Source organism: Ranitomeya imitator, chromosome 10 (assembly GCF_032444005.1).
Source record: "Ranitomeya imitator isolate aRanImi1 chromosome 10, aRanImi1.pri, whole genome shotgun sequence".
In the NCBI taxonomy this organism is placed as follows: domain Eukaryota; kingdom Metazoa; phylum Chordata; class Amphibia; order Anura; family Dendrobatidae; genus Ranitomeya; species Ranitomeya imitator.
Genome location: NC_091291.1, coordinates 89,571,847 through 89,587,255, shown reverse-complemented (window position 1 = coordinate 89,587,255; position 15,409 = coordinate 89,571,847). Strand labels below are relative to the sequence as shown.

Genomic DNA, 15,409 nt, shown 5'->3' with positions numbered 1-15,409 from the left:
TTTTTCCTCAGAAAAAAGTGCTGCAAAAACTCCATGTGTGAACATACCCTTAGAGGAGAACAAATGTAGGAATGCTCATTCCTTAAAAACGTGTTTTCTTTCATTAAAATATCATCTCAGCTGCTGTAGATGGGTTATGTCTGGACCCTACAGGCTGAAACGGGATGAGCGCCAATACCAGATGTATGACATTTACAAAAACTGAGCTGTTGGTAGAAAAGTCGAATGGAAATCTTGGAGAATTAATCAGGCATATGCCCAAGAAGATTGGCGTTCCTGTACCTGCACGATATTCCCACAGTTGCCTTTTGTGTTATTTATTTGGAAAGATATGAAATCTTCTCCCTCGATGCCGGGGCAGTGTCTGTCATTAATCCGTACTCCTTCCCTCTCGAAACCAAGCTGGAACAGTTTGCATTTTGATATTGATACTTCCATTTGTGCCGCTTTACATGTAACTTCGGCATCAATGATGTCGTGGGTGTCTAGAAACAAAGCATAAAGCGACGCTAAGTACAGGGTTTCGCATCACTCATTCTTCAACAGTAAGGTATGCCACTTTCTAATTTTCTTTCTGCCTGACGTTCAGCCATTTGTGTGTCCATCATGTAACCAGGACTGATTTGTAGCTTCTAGAAGTAATCAGTGAAGGTTCTCATGCAATAAGTGTAAGCAGAGGTAAAAGCACATAACGATACATCCGAGAGCATTGTAAAGACTTAGTAATGCAAGCTAGATGTACCGTTTCCATAGACAGGAGGGTCCATGCAGCCACAAAGCTCTCCTCCATTGTCCACCTCACAGCTTCTGTTGGGGCAGTCCGCACCTACACAAGGGTCTTCAATCACTCCTGCTATAGAAAAGAAGTAGAGGACAAAATTAGACTGTTTCAAAAATGGACATTTTATTAGCTATGATATGCGGCATCATTAGCAGTATTGTAACACTCTATGTCCATAGTAACTGTTTAAAAAAAGTCAATGGTCAGTAGAGAACTTTTGTCTATGAATTTTTGCACTCCTTCTAGTTAACCTTGGTATTTTGTTTTGATATTTTACTTGATCCCTTTCTTAGCTGTTGTCTATCACTTAGGGTAGACTGCCAACACCAAATTAATTGGGATTTGATAGCACTTAGTTGGGATAGCACTTAGTTGGGATAGCACTTAGTTGCACTTAGATAGCACTTTGACTAATGTTATGCAATGGGCAGTACAGATGACTGAGTTTTTTCAATGGCACTACGTGACGTCGGCATGAGAGCCGTGGGAAATTTTCCCACAGCACTCGAGCTGATGTCAGAAAGGTGAAGTGAGTTCCTTGGCCGTGAACTCGCAGGACCTGTATGACGGCACCGCAATCAGGAGAACATTCTCACGCTCGCGGTGCTGTTAGATAGGTAATAGGAGTTCACAGAGTGACACTGAGCACACGGTGCTCAACGTGTCTGCTGGATGACAGGCTGCATGGTCGCATCATGAAACCATGCAGCCTGCCATCTAGATAGACCTGTTGTAACACAAATGGATTAGCAGCATCTCTGCGGAAAGGTGAGGAATATTGTTGTTTGTTTTTTTAACTCTTTGGGGTTATGGGCGAGGTCATAAGTATGGTTTAAATAAGATTATTAAAGGAGTCTGTGCCATTCTTTCAATTAAAAGTCTTTTTCTGGGTGTCTGTTTTCTTACAATGTGATTATGGGGTTAATAATGAGAGTTTCAAAACTTTGCTGGTTATTAATTATTAGGGGACCCTGCGTCATTTTTTTTTCAGGGTCCCCAAAACTTTTCAAGATGGGTGGTGACCATGGTGGCCATTTTGAAGTCGGCCATTTTGGATCCAACTTTATTTTTTCAATGGGAGGAGGGTCATGTGACACATCAAACGTATTGAGAATTTCACAAGAAAAACAATGGTGTGCTTGGTTTTAACATAACTTTATTCTTCCATGAGTTATTTACAAATTTATGACCACTTATAAAATGTGTTCAAAGTGCTGCACATTGTGTTGGATTGTCAATGCAACCCTCTTCTCCCACTCTTGACACACTGATAGCAACACCTCAGAAAAAATGCTAGCACAGACTTCCAATATCTGTTGTTTCAGCTACTGGGGTAATCTGAAGGCAATTGTTTATGCTGTGAAGATATGAGATGTGCAGCATCTTAACCCCTTTACCCCCAAGGGTGGTTTGCACGTTAATGACCAGGCCAATTTTTACAATTCTGACCACTGTCCCTTTATGAGGTTATAACTCTGGAAAGCTTCAACGGATCCTGGTGATTCTGACACTGTTTTCTCGTGACATATTGTACTTCATGTTACTTGTAACATTTCTTTGATACTACCTGCGTTTATTTGTGAAAAAAATGGAAATTTGGTGAAAAGTTTGAAAATTTCGCAATTTTCCAACTTTTTTGTATGCAATTAAATCACAGAGATATGTCATACAAAATACTTAATAAGTAACATTTCCCACATGTCTACTTTACATCAGCACAATTTTGGAACCAAATTTTTTTTTGTTAGGGAGTTATAAGGGTTAAAAGTTGACCAGCAATTTCTCATTTTTACAACACCATTTTTTTTAGGGACCACATCTCATTTGAAGTCATTTTGAGGGGTCTATATGATAGAAAATAACCAAGTGTGACACCATTCTAAAAACTGCACCCCTCAAGGTGCTCAAAACCATATTCAAGAAGTTTATTAACCCTTCAGGTGTTTCACAGGAATTTTTGGAATGTTTAAATAAAAATGAACATTTAACTTTTTTTCACAAAAAATTTACTTCAGCTCCAATTTGTTGTATTTTACCAAGGGTAACAGGCGAAAATGGACCTGAAAAGTTGTTGTGCAATTTGTCCTCAGTACGCTGATACCCCATATGTAAGGGTAAACCCCTGTTTGGGCGCATGGAAGAGCTCGGAAGGGAAGGAGCGCCGTTTGACTTTTCAATGCAAAATTTACAGGAATTGAGATGGGACGCCATGTTGTGTTTGGAGAGCCACTGATGTGCCTAAACATTGAAACCCCCCACAAGTGACACCATTTTGGAAAGTAGACCCCCTAAGAAACTTATCTAGATGTGTGGTGAGCACTTTGACCCACTAAGTGCTTCACAGAAGTTTATAATGCAGAGCCGTAAAAATAAAAAAAACATTTTTTCACAAAAATGTTTTTTTCGCCCCCAATTTTTAATTTTCCCAAGGGTAAGAAAAGAAATTGGACCCCAAAAGTTGTTGTACAATTTGTCCTGAGTATGCTGATACCCCATATGTGGGGGTAAACCATTGTTTGGGTGCATGGCAGAGCTCGGAAGGGAAAGAGCGCCATTTAACTTTTCAATGCAAAATTGACTGGAATTGAGATGGGACGCCATGTTGTGTTTAGAGAGCCATTGATGTGCCTAAACATTAAAAACCCCCACAAGTGACCCCATATTGGAAACTAGACCCCCCCAAGAGGAACTTATATAGATGTGTTGTGACAATTTTAAACCCCCAAGTGTTTCACTACAGTTTATAACGCAGAGCCGTGAAAATAAAAAATCTTTTTTTTTCCACAAAAATTATTTTTTGCCCCCAGTTTTGTATTTTTCCAAGGGTAACAGGAGAAATTGGACCCCAAAAGTTGTTTTTCAATGTGTCCTGAGTACGCTGATACCCCATATGTTGGGGTAAACCCCTGTTTGGGTGCACGGGCGAGCTCGGAAGGGAAGGAGCACTGTTTTACTTTTTCAACGCAGAATTGGCTGGAATTGGGATCGGACACATGTCGCGTTTGGAGAGCCCCTGATGTGCCTAAACAGTGGAAACCCCCCAATTATAACTGAAACCCTAACCCAAACACACCCCTAACCCTAATCCCAACGGTAACCCTAACCACACCTCTAACCCAGACACACCCCTAACCCTAATCCCAACCCTATTCCCAACTGTAAATGTAATCCAAACCCTAACTGTAACTTTAGCCCCAACCCTAACTGTAGCCTTAACCCTAGCCCCAACCCTAGCCCTAACCCTAGCCCCAACCCTAGCCCTAACCCTAGCCCTAACCCTAACCCTAACCCTAGCCCTAACCCTAACCCTAATGGGAAAATGGAAATAAATACATTTTTTTACATTTTTCCCTAACTAAGGGGGTGATGAAGGGGGGTTTGATTTACTTTTATAGCGGGTTTTTTAGCGGATGATGATTGGCAGCCGTCACACACTAAAAGATGCTTTTTATAAAAAAAATATTTTTTGCGTTACCACATTTTGAGAGCTATAATTTTTCCATATTTTGGTCCACAGAGGCATGTGAGGTCTTGTTTTTTGCGGGACGAGTTGACATTTTTATTGGTAACATTTTCGGGCACATGACATTTTTTGATTGCTTTTGATTCCGATTTTTGTGAGGCAGAATGACCAAAAACTAGCTATTCATGAATTTCTTTGAGGCGGGGGGCGTTTATACCGTTCCGCGTTTGGTATAATGGATAAAGCAGTTTTATTCTTCGGGTCAGTACGATTACAGCGATACCTCATTTATATCATTTTTTTATGTTTTGGCACTTTTATACGATAAAAACTATTATATAGAAAAAATAATTATTTTTGCATTGCTTTATTCTGAGGACTATAACTTTTTATTTTTTCGCTGATGATGCTGTATGGTGGCTCGTTTTTTGCGGGACAAGATGACGTTTTCAGCGGTACCATGGTTATTTATATCCGCCTTTTTGATCGCGTGTTATTCCACTTTTTGTTTGGCGGTATGATAATAAAGCATTGTTTTTTGCCTCATTTTGTTTTTTTTTTACGGTGTTCACTGAAGGGGTTAACTAGTGGGACAGTTTTATAGGTTGGGTCGTTACGGACGCGGCAATACTAAATATGTGTACTTTTATTGTTTTTTTTTTAATTTAGATAAAGAAATATATTTATGGGAACAATATATATATATATATATATTTTTGGGAATTTGTTTAATTTTTTTTTACACATGTGAATATTTTTTTTTTTACACTATAACATTGCCCCAGGGGAAGGGAGGGCATCATGTTACAGTGTAAGATCGCTGATCTGACACTTTGCTGTGCACTGTGTCAGATCAGCGATCTGACGTGCACTGATAGAGGCTTCCTGGCGCCTGCCTGCTCTGAGCAGGCGTTGTGAAGCCACCTCCCTGCAAGACCCGGATGCAGCCCCGTGGCCATTTTGGATCCGGGCCTGCTGCAAGGAGGAAGGTGGGAGACCTCGGAGCAACGCGATCACATAGCGTTGCTCCGGGGGTCTCAGGGAAGCACGCAGGGAGCCTCCTCCCTGTGCGATGCTTCCCTATACCGCCGGAACACTGCAATCATGTTTGATCGCAGTGTGCCGGGGGTTAATGTGCCAGGGGCGGTCCGTGAGCGATGCCGATCGCTATGACGTACTATCCCGTCGGTTGTCATATGGGCCCACCCCACCTCGACGGGATAGTTCGTCACATGTCAGAAAGGGCACAACGGGTACTGGAAGCCTGTGCTAGCATTTCTTCTGTGGTGCTGCTATCAGTGTGTCAAGAGTGGGAGAAAAGGGCTGCATTGACAATTCAACACAATGGGCAGCACTTTGAACACATTTTATAAGTTGTCATAAACATGTAAATAACTCATGAAAGAATAAAGTTATGTTAAAACCAAGCACACTATTGTTTTTCTTGTGAAATTCTCAATAAGTATGATGTGTCACATGTCCCTTTTCCCATTGGAAAAAATAAAGTTGGATCCAAAATGGCCAACTTCAAAGTGGCCGCCATGGTCACCACCCATTTTGAAAAGTTTCCCGCTGCCATATACTAATGTGACCCAAAACAGGAAGTTCATATCACCAACCATTCCCATTTTATTTAGGTGTCTCCATATAAATGGCCCACCCTGTATATGTATTTACTGTATGTAATCCATCTCTTTTATCCTGTCGCCTCCTGCTGTGATTTTACAGTACACTGCAGATGAATTGCCGGCTTTTCTTCTATCTATCTATGCAATATATATACATATATATATATGTATCACTGACATCTATATATCCTATGTGTATATATCTATTCTATCTATTCTAACTTGTCAGTGTGATTTTACTGTGTGCGGCACATGAATTGCCGGCTTTTCTTCTGCCTAGCTATATAATATATATACATATACATATGTGTGTGTTACTGACATCTATATATATACATTCTATGCATATATATCTATTATATCTATTCTAACCTGTCACTCTGTGATTATATTGCACGTGGCACTTGAATTGCCAGCTTTTCTTCTATCTATCTATCTATCTATCTATCTATCTATCTATCTATCTATCTATCTATCTAATATACAGTGGGGAAATAAGTATTTGATCCCTTGTTGATTTTGTAAGTTTGCCCACTGATAAAGACATGAACAGTCTACAATTGTAACATTGAGAGGTAGAATATCAAAAATAAAATCCAGAAAACCACATTGTATAAATTATATACATTTATTTGCTTTTTACAGTGAGAAATAAGTATTTGGTCCCCTACCAACCATTAAGAGCTCTGGCTCCTACAGACCAATAAAGCTGTGTGCACACGTTGCAGATTTTTTTGGGTTTTTTCGCGTTTTTTCGCTATTAAAATGCGAAAAAACCGCATACATTATGCATCCCATCATTTAGAATGCATTCCGCAATTTTTGTGCACATGATGCGTTTTTTTCCGCGAAAAATACGCATCGCGGTAAAAACCGCAGCATGTTCATTAATTTTGCAGATTTTTTGCGGATTTCCCACTATATTGCTTTGGGAACCTCCGGAATAATCCGCAAAAAAACACACCAAAAACGCACCAAAAATGCGGTAAAAAGGCAGTAAAAACGCAAGAAAAACACATGTGGATTTCTTGCAGAAAATGTCCTGTTTTGCTCAGGAAATTTCTGAAAGAAATACTGAACGTGTGCACATTAGCCTAAGACGCTCCTAATCAACTTGTTGCCTGCATTAAAGACAGCTGTCTTACATAGTCACCTTTATAAAAGACTCCTGTCCACAGACTCACCTCTACAACATGGGCAAGACCAAAGAGCTTTATAGGGATGTCAGGGACAAGATCATAGACCCGCACAAAGCTGGAATGGGCTACAAAACCATAAGTAGGACGCTGGGTGAGAAGGAGACAACTGTTGGTGCAATAGTAAGAAAATGGAAGAAATACAAAATGATTGTCAATTGACATCGATTTGGGGCACCATGCAAAATCTCACCTCGTGGGGTATCCTTGATCATGAGGAAGGTGAGAGATCAGCCTAAAACTACACGGGGGGAACTTGTTAATGATCTCAAGGCAGCTGGGACCACAGTCGCCAAAAAAACCATTGGTAACACACTACGCCAAAAAGGTTTCAAATCCTGCAGTGCACACAAGGTCTCCTTGCTCAAGAAGGCACATGTGCAGGCCTGTCTGAAGTTTGCCAATGAACACCTGGATGATTCTGTGAGTGATTGGGAGAAGGTGCTGTGGTCAGATGAGATGAAAATTGAGGAATTGAGGAAGATAAATGCTGCATATTACCCAAAGAACACCGTCCCCACTGTCAAGCATGGAGGTGGAAACATTATGTTTTGGGGGTGTTTCTCTGCTAAGGGCAGGTGGAAACAATGGGAGAATGGATGGAGCCATGTGCCGTAAATTCCTGAGCGACAACCCCCTTGCCTCTGCCAGGACATTAAAAATGGGTCGTGGCTGGGTCTTCCAGCAAGACAATGACCCAAAACATACAACCAAGGCAACAAAAGACTGGTTCAAAAAGAAGCACATTAAGGTCATGGAGTGGCCTAGCCAGTCTCCAGACCTTAATCCCATATAAAACTTATGGAGGGAGTTGAAGCTCCGAGTTGCCAAGCAACAGCCTCAAAATCTTAATGATTTAGAGATGATCTGCAAAGAGGAGTGGACCAAAATTCCTCCTGACGTGTGCGCAAACCTCGTCATCAACTACAAAAAACATCTGACTGCTGTGCTTGCCAACAAGGGTTTTGCCACCAAGTATTAACTCTTGTTTGCAGAGGGATCAAATACTTATTTCTCACTGTAAAATGCATGTAAATTTACATAATTTATACAATGTGATTTTCTGGATTTTAGTTTTGATATTCTATCTCTCAATGTTAAAATTAACCTACCCTTAAAATTATAGACTGTTCATGTCCTTGACAGTGGGAAAACTTACAAAATTAGCAAGGGATCAAATACTTATTTCCCCCACTGTATATACATATATATATGTGTGTCACTGACATCTATACATATATGTATTCTATGTGTATATATCTATTCTATTGATTCTATTGTAACCTGTCAGTGTGATTTTACTGTAAAAATCGTGTGTAAAAAATCAGACAGCACTCGCATGGTCGGAGTGCTGTACGATTTTTTTCTTGCACCCATAGGCTTGCATTGGCGAGTCTCGGCTGAGCCTCGGTGACAATCGTAGCATGCTGCGATTTTACACGCATGTAGAATACACCAGAGAAAAAATACGGTGATGTGAGCTGCCGCATAGATTAACACTGGGCCGTATTCTACGGTAGTGTGACGGCGGCCTAAGGGTAAAACTGCGGGTAACAGCGCTCTCATCAATTCCCACAGTCTACAGATGTGCGCACGTGGCCTGTTTGAGATGTCAGCATACCTCCTGAGTTTTCCATACGAAGTCACTTTAGGACATGCCGACATCTTTTGTCTTGAAGCGTCTTTTTCTGGCATCTTTTTTTATATTTTGTTTCCTTGTTTTCGCCAGCGTTTTCTTTTCTTTTACATAAACTATTGAGCAGCTTCCAAGTTGCAGCTGACTTAAAGGGGTTATCCTGGACTTTGCTTATTTTTCCCTATGGGCTATGAACTTACAGGCAGGTAGTTGCTAACTACCTGCCTGATCTGTCTGGTGCCGATCTCTGCTGGCTCAGAGCTGTCATGGATCACTCCTGCCAACTATTCTGCAATTTTCGGTGACGTCATGTTGACAAAGTAGCTTCTTTTCTTCATCTCTGCTCTGTCAACGGAGCATCACTGCTCTGTCAACGGAGCATCACTGCTGTCAATGGAGCATCACTGCTCTGTCAAGGAGCATCACTGCTCTGTCAACGGAACATCACTGCTCTGTCAACGGAGCATCACTGCTCTGTCAATGGAACATCACTGCTCTGTCAATGGAACATCACTGCTCTGTCAATGGAGCATCACTGCTCTGTCAATGGAACATCACTGCTCTGTCAATGGAACATCACTGCTCTGTCAACGGAGCATCACTGCTCTGTCAATGGAACATCACTGCTCTGTCAATGTAACATCACTGCTCTGTCAATGGAACATCACTGCTCTGTCAATGGCGCAACACTGCTCTGTCAATGGAGCAACACTGCTCTGTCAATGGAGCATCACTGCTCTGTCAATGGAGCATCACTGCTCTGTCAATGGAACATTACTGCTCTGTGAATGGAGCATCACTGCTCTGTCATGCTGATTGACAGTCGTCTCCCAGCTGCCTGACTACAGCAGGAAGCCGGTGGACCCACTTGAAAGACACCGTGTGCATATACACAAAGCAGGAGTCCAGACCTTTTGGTAACAGTTCTGTTCAGTTGACCTTAAAATAAACATAATTCACAATATTTCTCAGACTTACAGCAATTCTCCTTCTCAATCCACTCTGTACTTAGAATTCCAAATGACCGGCACGCTTCTCCATAGGCGGCCAAAGAGCCACACAACTGAATCTTCTTATTATTGTAGCAACCATCCAGAAAACAAGATTCATAGAAAGGAACAGGATCCAGTAGACCATAACATGGCTGGAAGAAGCCTTTCATATCGGTCAGTTTTAGGCAGTATCCATCACTCTGAAGCGTTTGGATTTGGACATTGTCACAAGTAGATGCATACTGAGAGTACTGAAGCTCATTGCAGCTGAAAAACAAGGTCACTCCATTAACAAATACTACCACGATGATATTTTTTTCTGATTTTCTTTACATGACACCATCATCTACACAAATTAATAGTGTACAGGAAATACTAATTAGATTTATGTGAAAAGTACAAATGTATGCTGACCTGTTACTGCAGAAGGACCTGCCCACATCAGGACATGATCATATGGGGTATTTCCATTAACAAGATTCTATCCCAATATGTAGTAGATGTATAATAATAATAATATTATCAAATATCTACAAATACCTCCAATTAGAAATGTAGTATAGTTTTCCTGATTCACTATGTCTCTTTCTTCATGTACAGGCATTGCAGGACCTTAGGTATCCATGGTTACGACCACCGATATAGTGACAGCTAGTTGCTAGTGGTCGTAACCATGGATACCTAAGGTCCTGCAATGCCCTGCACAGGAAGAAAGAGACATATCAAATCACAAAAACTATACTGGATTTCTCATTGAAAGTATTTGCTAATATTATTATTATTATTATTAATAATAAACTTACTACATATTGGGATAGGATCCTGGAGATGGAAATACCCCTTTAAGCCATAGGACAAGGCTACATTAACCAGAGAATGAGTAGCTGTATGTAAGCGTCTGGGGTGAGAAATTGTTCAGATGGTCTGGCTCAATATCTGTATTTTTAGGGTGTCTGAATTTAAGGGTTCTGGTCTGGGATCTAGGTTATAGGTCTGTAGTTGTTTAGGGATATATGAGTGTCTGTATGTATATAGAGAGTCTCATCTTGAATCTGATTTTATTTTGGGGATTTGGTCAGGGAGTCTTGTTCCGTAATCTGTATTTAGGAGGATCTACAGGCTGTTATAGTCCAGGAAGTATTATTTTAGTTGGTTTGATCTGGGGTCTATAATTATTATGGAGTCACTTAGTTTATTGGGTGCAGCAGTTGTGATACAATAAAAGTTTTTAGATGTAGCATGTAGCAGAGCTGAGAAAGCTAACCCCACCCATACCACTGATTTTTTGTGTACAATATCTATTAACAGTAAGATACTAATCAGTGATGGGGTGGAGCTAGACCAGGAGGCACGTGGGCAGCTAGTATGACAGTGATAATCTCCTGCTGAAAAAACACTCATTATATTGAAAAAACAGCACCCAGCCTAATAAGTGACACTTTGCAGAAATCAGTGTCTCAGCCCTGATGACCAATCCCCTTCAATCAGCCACTGATAGGCACAGCATGGATAGATGCTGAAAGGCAAATCTAAAAAAAATTCTATATAAGCGACCTTGAGTATTGGTGTAGATTATCTTGAGTATCTGGTGTGGATTTGGCCATGCTAGCCCCAGGTGCTTGGAGTCATTGGTGCCCCCTTTAGTTATGAACCACGTAGGGTGGACAAGCCTTAAGGTACCGTTACACTAAACGACTTACCAACGATCACGACCAGCGATACGACTTGGCCGTGATTGTTGGTAAGTCGTTGTGTAATCGCTGGGGAGCTGTCACACAGACAGCTCTCTCCAGCGACCAACGATCAGGGGAAAGACTTCGGCATCGTTGAAACTCTATTCAACAATGCCGAAGTCCCCGGGTAACCAGGGTAAACATCGGGTTACTAAGTGCAGGGCCGCGCTTAGTAACCCGATATTTACCCTGGTTACCATTGTAAAAGGTAAAAAAAAAAAACACTACATACTCCCATTCTGATGTCTGTCACGTCCCCCGGCGTCAGCTTCCCGCACTGACTGTGTCAGCGCCGGCCGTAACAGCGGTGAGGTCACCGCTGTGCTCTGCTTTACGGCCGGCGATGACACAGTCAGCCGAAAGCAGTTACAATGGCAACCAGGGTAAATATCGGGTTACTAAGGGCGGCCCTGCGCTTAGTAACCCAATATTTACCCTGGTTACAAGTGAACACATCGCTGGATCGGCTTCACACACGCCGATCCAGCGATGACAGCGGGTGATCAGCGACCAAAAAATGGTCCTGATCATTCCCCAGCGACCAACGATCTCCCAGCAGGGGCCTGATCGTTGGTCGCTGTCACACATAACGAGATCATTAGCGGGATCGTTGCTACGTCACCAAAAGCGTGACGTTGCAAAGATATCGTTAACGATCTCGTTATGTGTGACTCAGCCTTTAGTGCGTGACCTGAAGCGTAGATGCGGTACTATCTTGGTTTAGCAAATCCCTTAATTCTATTAACAGAGCCAGCAAAGTAAATGATAATAATTCTGCTGTCGCTTCAGAGTTTACTGACGATGGATTTCATCCTTGCCCATTTTTACAATACTATTGAAAACAGAGCATTCTGTAACGCCAGGAGAAGGGCAATTTGAAGTGATAACTCCATTTCTGTTATATCCACCACTCATAGCTCCATCACAGGACAAAGTACATGCACAGTACAGGAAGAAACATACCTTTTCTGCATGCCATTGGTTTTCCAGCTCTGTGCCAGCACTACGCTGCTTACTACAGGCTTTCCTCTTAAAGTGACATAATCATCAGTTAAATCTCCGTTAAAGTTGCCACAGAGGCCACAGACTTTGTTCTGGAGTCTCTCACTGATGGTGATTTTAATGATGTTGAATCCATTGTAGTGAATCTGAATGTCAGGGCTTGTGTCAATTACCAAGAATCCCTCCATGCTGTATATCTTCGTTGACAGTCCAGTGACAAAGGGGACTGTCACTTGTGTTCCATTGACCTGTAACAATACCGAAAAGATTCCATGAATTTTCAAAGTTGCACATTTTATAATGTTATCGTGACAGCATGCAGCCACATAAAGTGAGACCAATCCCCAATGTGAATAGGTGAAAAATGTAAAAATGGGAAAACTTTATCCTATCGTTTTTGCATTGAGAAAGAACTGTTGCAGAAAGTCTTTATCTACTGTCTTGGTATTTTCTTTTGGTGCACGTCCATGGGTTTTATACTGTAGTGATTCTATATGGAGGCCTAAATTGAAGTTTCTGAATCCCAATCCAAAACTTGTAAGTGGACTCTATCATTCAGCTTTTATTTTTTTTTTACTGATGTCTTTTTTTGTCGAAGACACCAGCGCCTCAGTGATACAGAAATCTCTGCACCTGCACCTGTAGAGCGATTCTAATTAGTGTCACATTTTTGGAAAATATCTGAACCCAGTGAATTGAATTTGTGATTTGATTTCCACCAATTGCCAAAAAATGTCTACGGAAATATAACACAAAAAAAGATGAGCCCCCAAGATTTCAGGCGGGGCCATGTAAGTTTCTCTATAATGCCTTTCAGCTATCACATCACATAGTTTAGTAAAGCCAATCAGGAGAAACTATCATAGCCTATATAAAAGTAGAGGCAGGGAACGAAGCAGCGATTTTGTAATGAATCTGGATGGTGAAAGGCTGTCAGAACTCACAGCTTAGCCACAGAGATAGAGAGAGAAAGCCATAAAACACTGAATAAACATAACGGATAGACTCATAGTTTCTGCATTAGAGCAGAAGGCTTCTGCCTATATCACAACCAATACAATCTGGGAATCACATTAGTCTACTCCATGGCAAGTTTCATGGAGATTTGTTTTGTGTCTTAATAATACCTGCTATGGGTCATTTGTCTCACTGGTGTTTTTGCACATTCTATATTTATGATGTGAAAGGCCAACTAGAGAGATAACTAAGATGCATTTATAGAAGATCTATCACTTGCTCAAAAAAACTGCGTTAAATACCCTGTAAGAATCCCCAAGCTCCCCTGATTCTGCGGCTCTTTTCTGTTTTGCGTTGTGTCACTCCATTGCAGAGATATTTACATCTGTGTCTTCTGGAGCGCAGCAAGTGAAATCTCTGCTTGCAGTCCAACTGGGCGTTTCTTCAAAGGCCTCAGATGATGCCAAACTGTGATTTAAGAGAAAGAGAGAGGTGAAAGCGCAAGCCCCAAGGGAAAACAGTGAAGAAACGCCTGGTTGGACTGCAAAGCAGAGATTTCACATATTGCACTAAAAAAAAAATCAAGAAATGTGAATATTAATGCAATAGAGGAACTCCTTGCAAAACAGAAAAGAATGTCGGAATCAGGTGAGCTTGAGGATTTTTAGAAGAAATTTAAGTCAATTTTTTTCGTGCAAGTGACAGGTTCTCTTTAAGAATGAAAGTGCCTTAGTGAGTGCCTGTGAGAACAGAAAAAAAGAATTGTAGCCTTGAGAGATCTTTGCGGAGAGTCTTCCAAATTTAGACAATGGGATAGTATAGTGTTTATCCACGCCATTCTTTGAAATTGGCAGCGAATTGTCTGTGGATTCCAGCATACAAGCCTTGGGTCGGATCTTCTATGGGTTTAGCATTTAGATTTCAAAAGAGCCACAGGATTTTTACTTTTCTTATTGCCTATTCAATATTCTGACACTTATCCTTTGTGATTAGAATCTGTGTCATTTAATAGGGTAGACAAGCCTTCCCTCCAGGACCCCAAGCCTTTCTTCTCCATCACAGTTCTTGTTAGGTCAGAATCCAGTAGAGCTGCTGAAATAATGACCATACAGTTCAATTGTTCGAAATCTCATTTATCTTGGTTAATGCTGTTAATAATCCTTACTATCACCAGTAAAATCTCATTAATATTTCTTAGAAAACGATTCAGCATTCCATTAGCATTTTGTAATTTGGCTTTAATGCAGCAGTTAATTTCATTTGTTCTTGGGTGACAATAACGCTTTTTTACGAGCCAGTACAGAGTGTCACTTTCTAAGAGCAGTTTCTACTTAATATCTGGGCAACAAGTATTGATGACCTATCCTAAAACCCGATAACCCAACCGATCATCCGTTATTAGAAGGTCCTGGAGATCAGCTCCAATTCAAGAGAGTAGGCACAAATAATTCATGATCCTGGACATAGGTCATCAATATTAGATTCAACCCCTCCATGATATCCATATATTACTGTACATGGACAGTCGTTGAAAAAAAAAAGAATTCATGGCACATCCACTAAATTAAACATTTATCCGTATTTAATTATTATCCATTAAAAAGACAGTATCCTACATGATGTAAAAAAAAGCTGACACATCTCTGTTGGCTGTGTTTAAATGCCCTTAGTCAAAGTTTATCACATGGGAATAGGATTTAAAAGCCATTTTAACCAATCATACATATGAAGAAAAAAAAAGAATTCATACCCCGCGAACATTCCCCATTTTTCACATTGCACCCACAAACGTTTATTGGGAATTTATGTGGTAGATTAACAAAAAGCAGCAAGTATTTGTGGGAAATGGTTCACATTTTTCTAATTATTTTAAAAATATAAATCTGAAAATTGTGACGTGCGTTTGTCTTCATCCCCCTGAGTCAATACTTTGAAGGACCACCTTTGGCTGCAATTACTGCTGCAAGTCTTTTCGGGTATGTCTCTACCAATTTTGCACATCTAGAGCTGAAAATGTTGCC

At 40.8% G+C, this 15,409-nt stretch overlaps 1 protein-coding gene across 1 annotated transcript in view; it reads right to left on the bottom strand.

Annotated features, from left to right (window-relative positions):
• LOC138651609 (alpha-tectorin-like) overlaps window positions 1–15,409 on the bottom strand; it is a 360,891-nt gene that overhangs the window by 26,268 nt on the left and 319,214 nt on the right. Inside the window, exons 21-24 of the mRNA XM_069741925.1 lie at window positions 12,393–12,679; window positions 9,683–9,963; window positions 743–853; window positions 283–485 (exon numbers count right to left, since the gene is read on the bottom strand). Of these exons, the coding sequence (XP_069598026.1) occupies window positions 283–485; window positions 743–853; window positions 9,683–9,963; window positions 12,393–12,679 (882 nt within the window). The remainder of the gene's footprint in view (window positions 1–282; window positions 486–742; window positions 854–9,682; window positions 9,964–12,392; window positions 12,680–15,409) is intronic.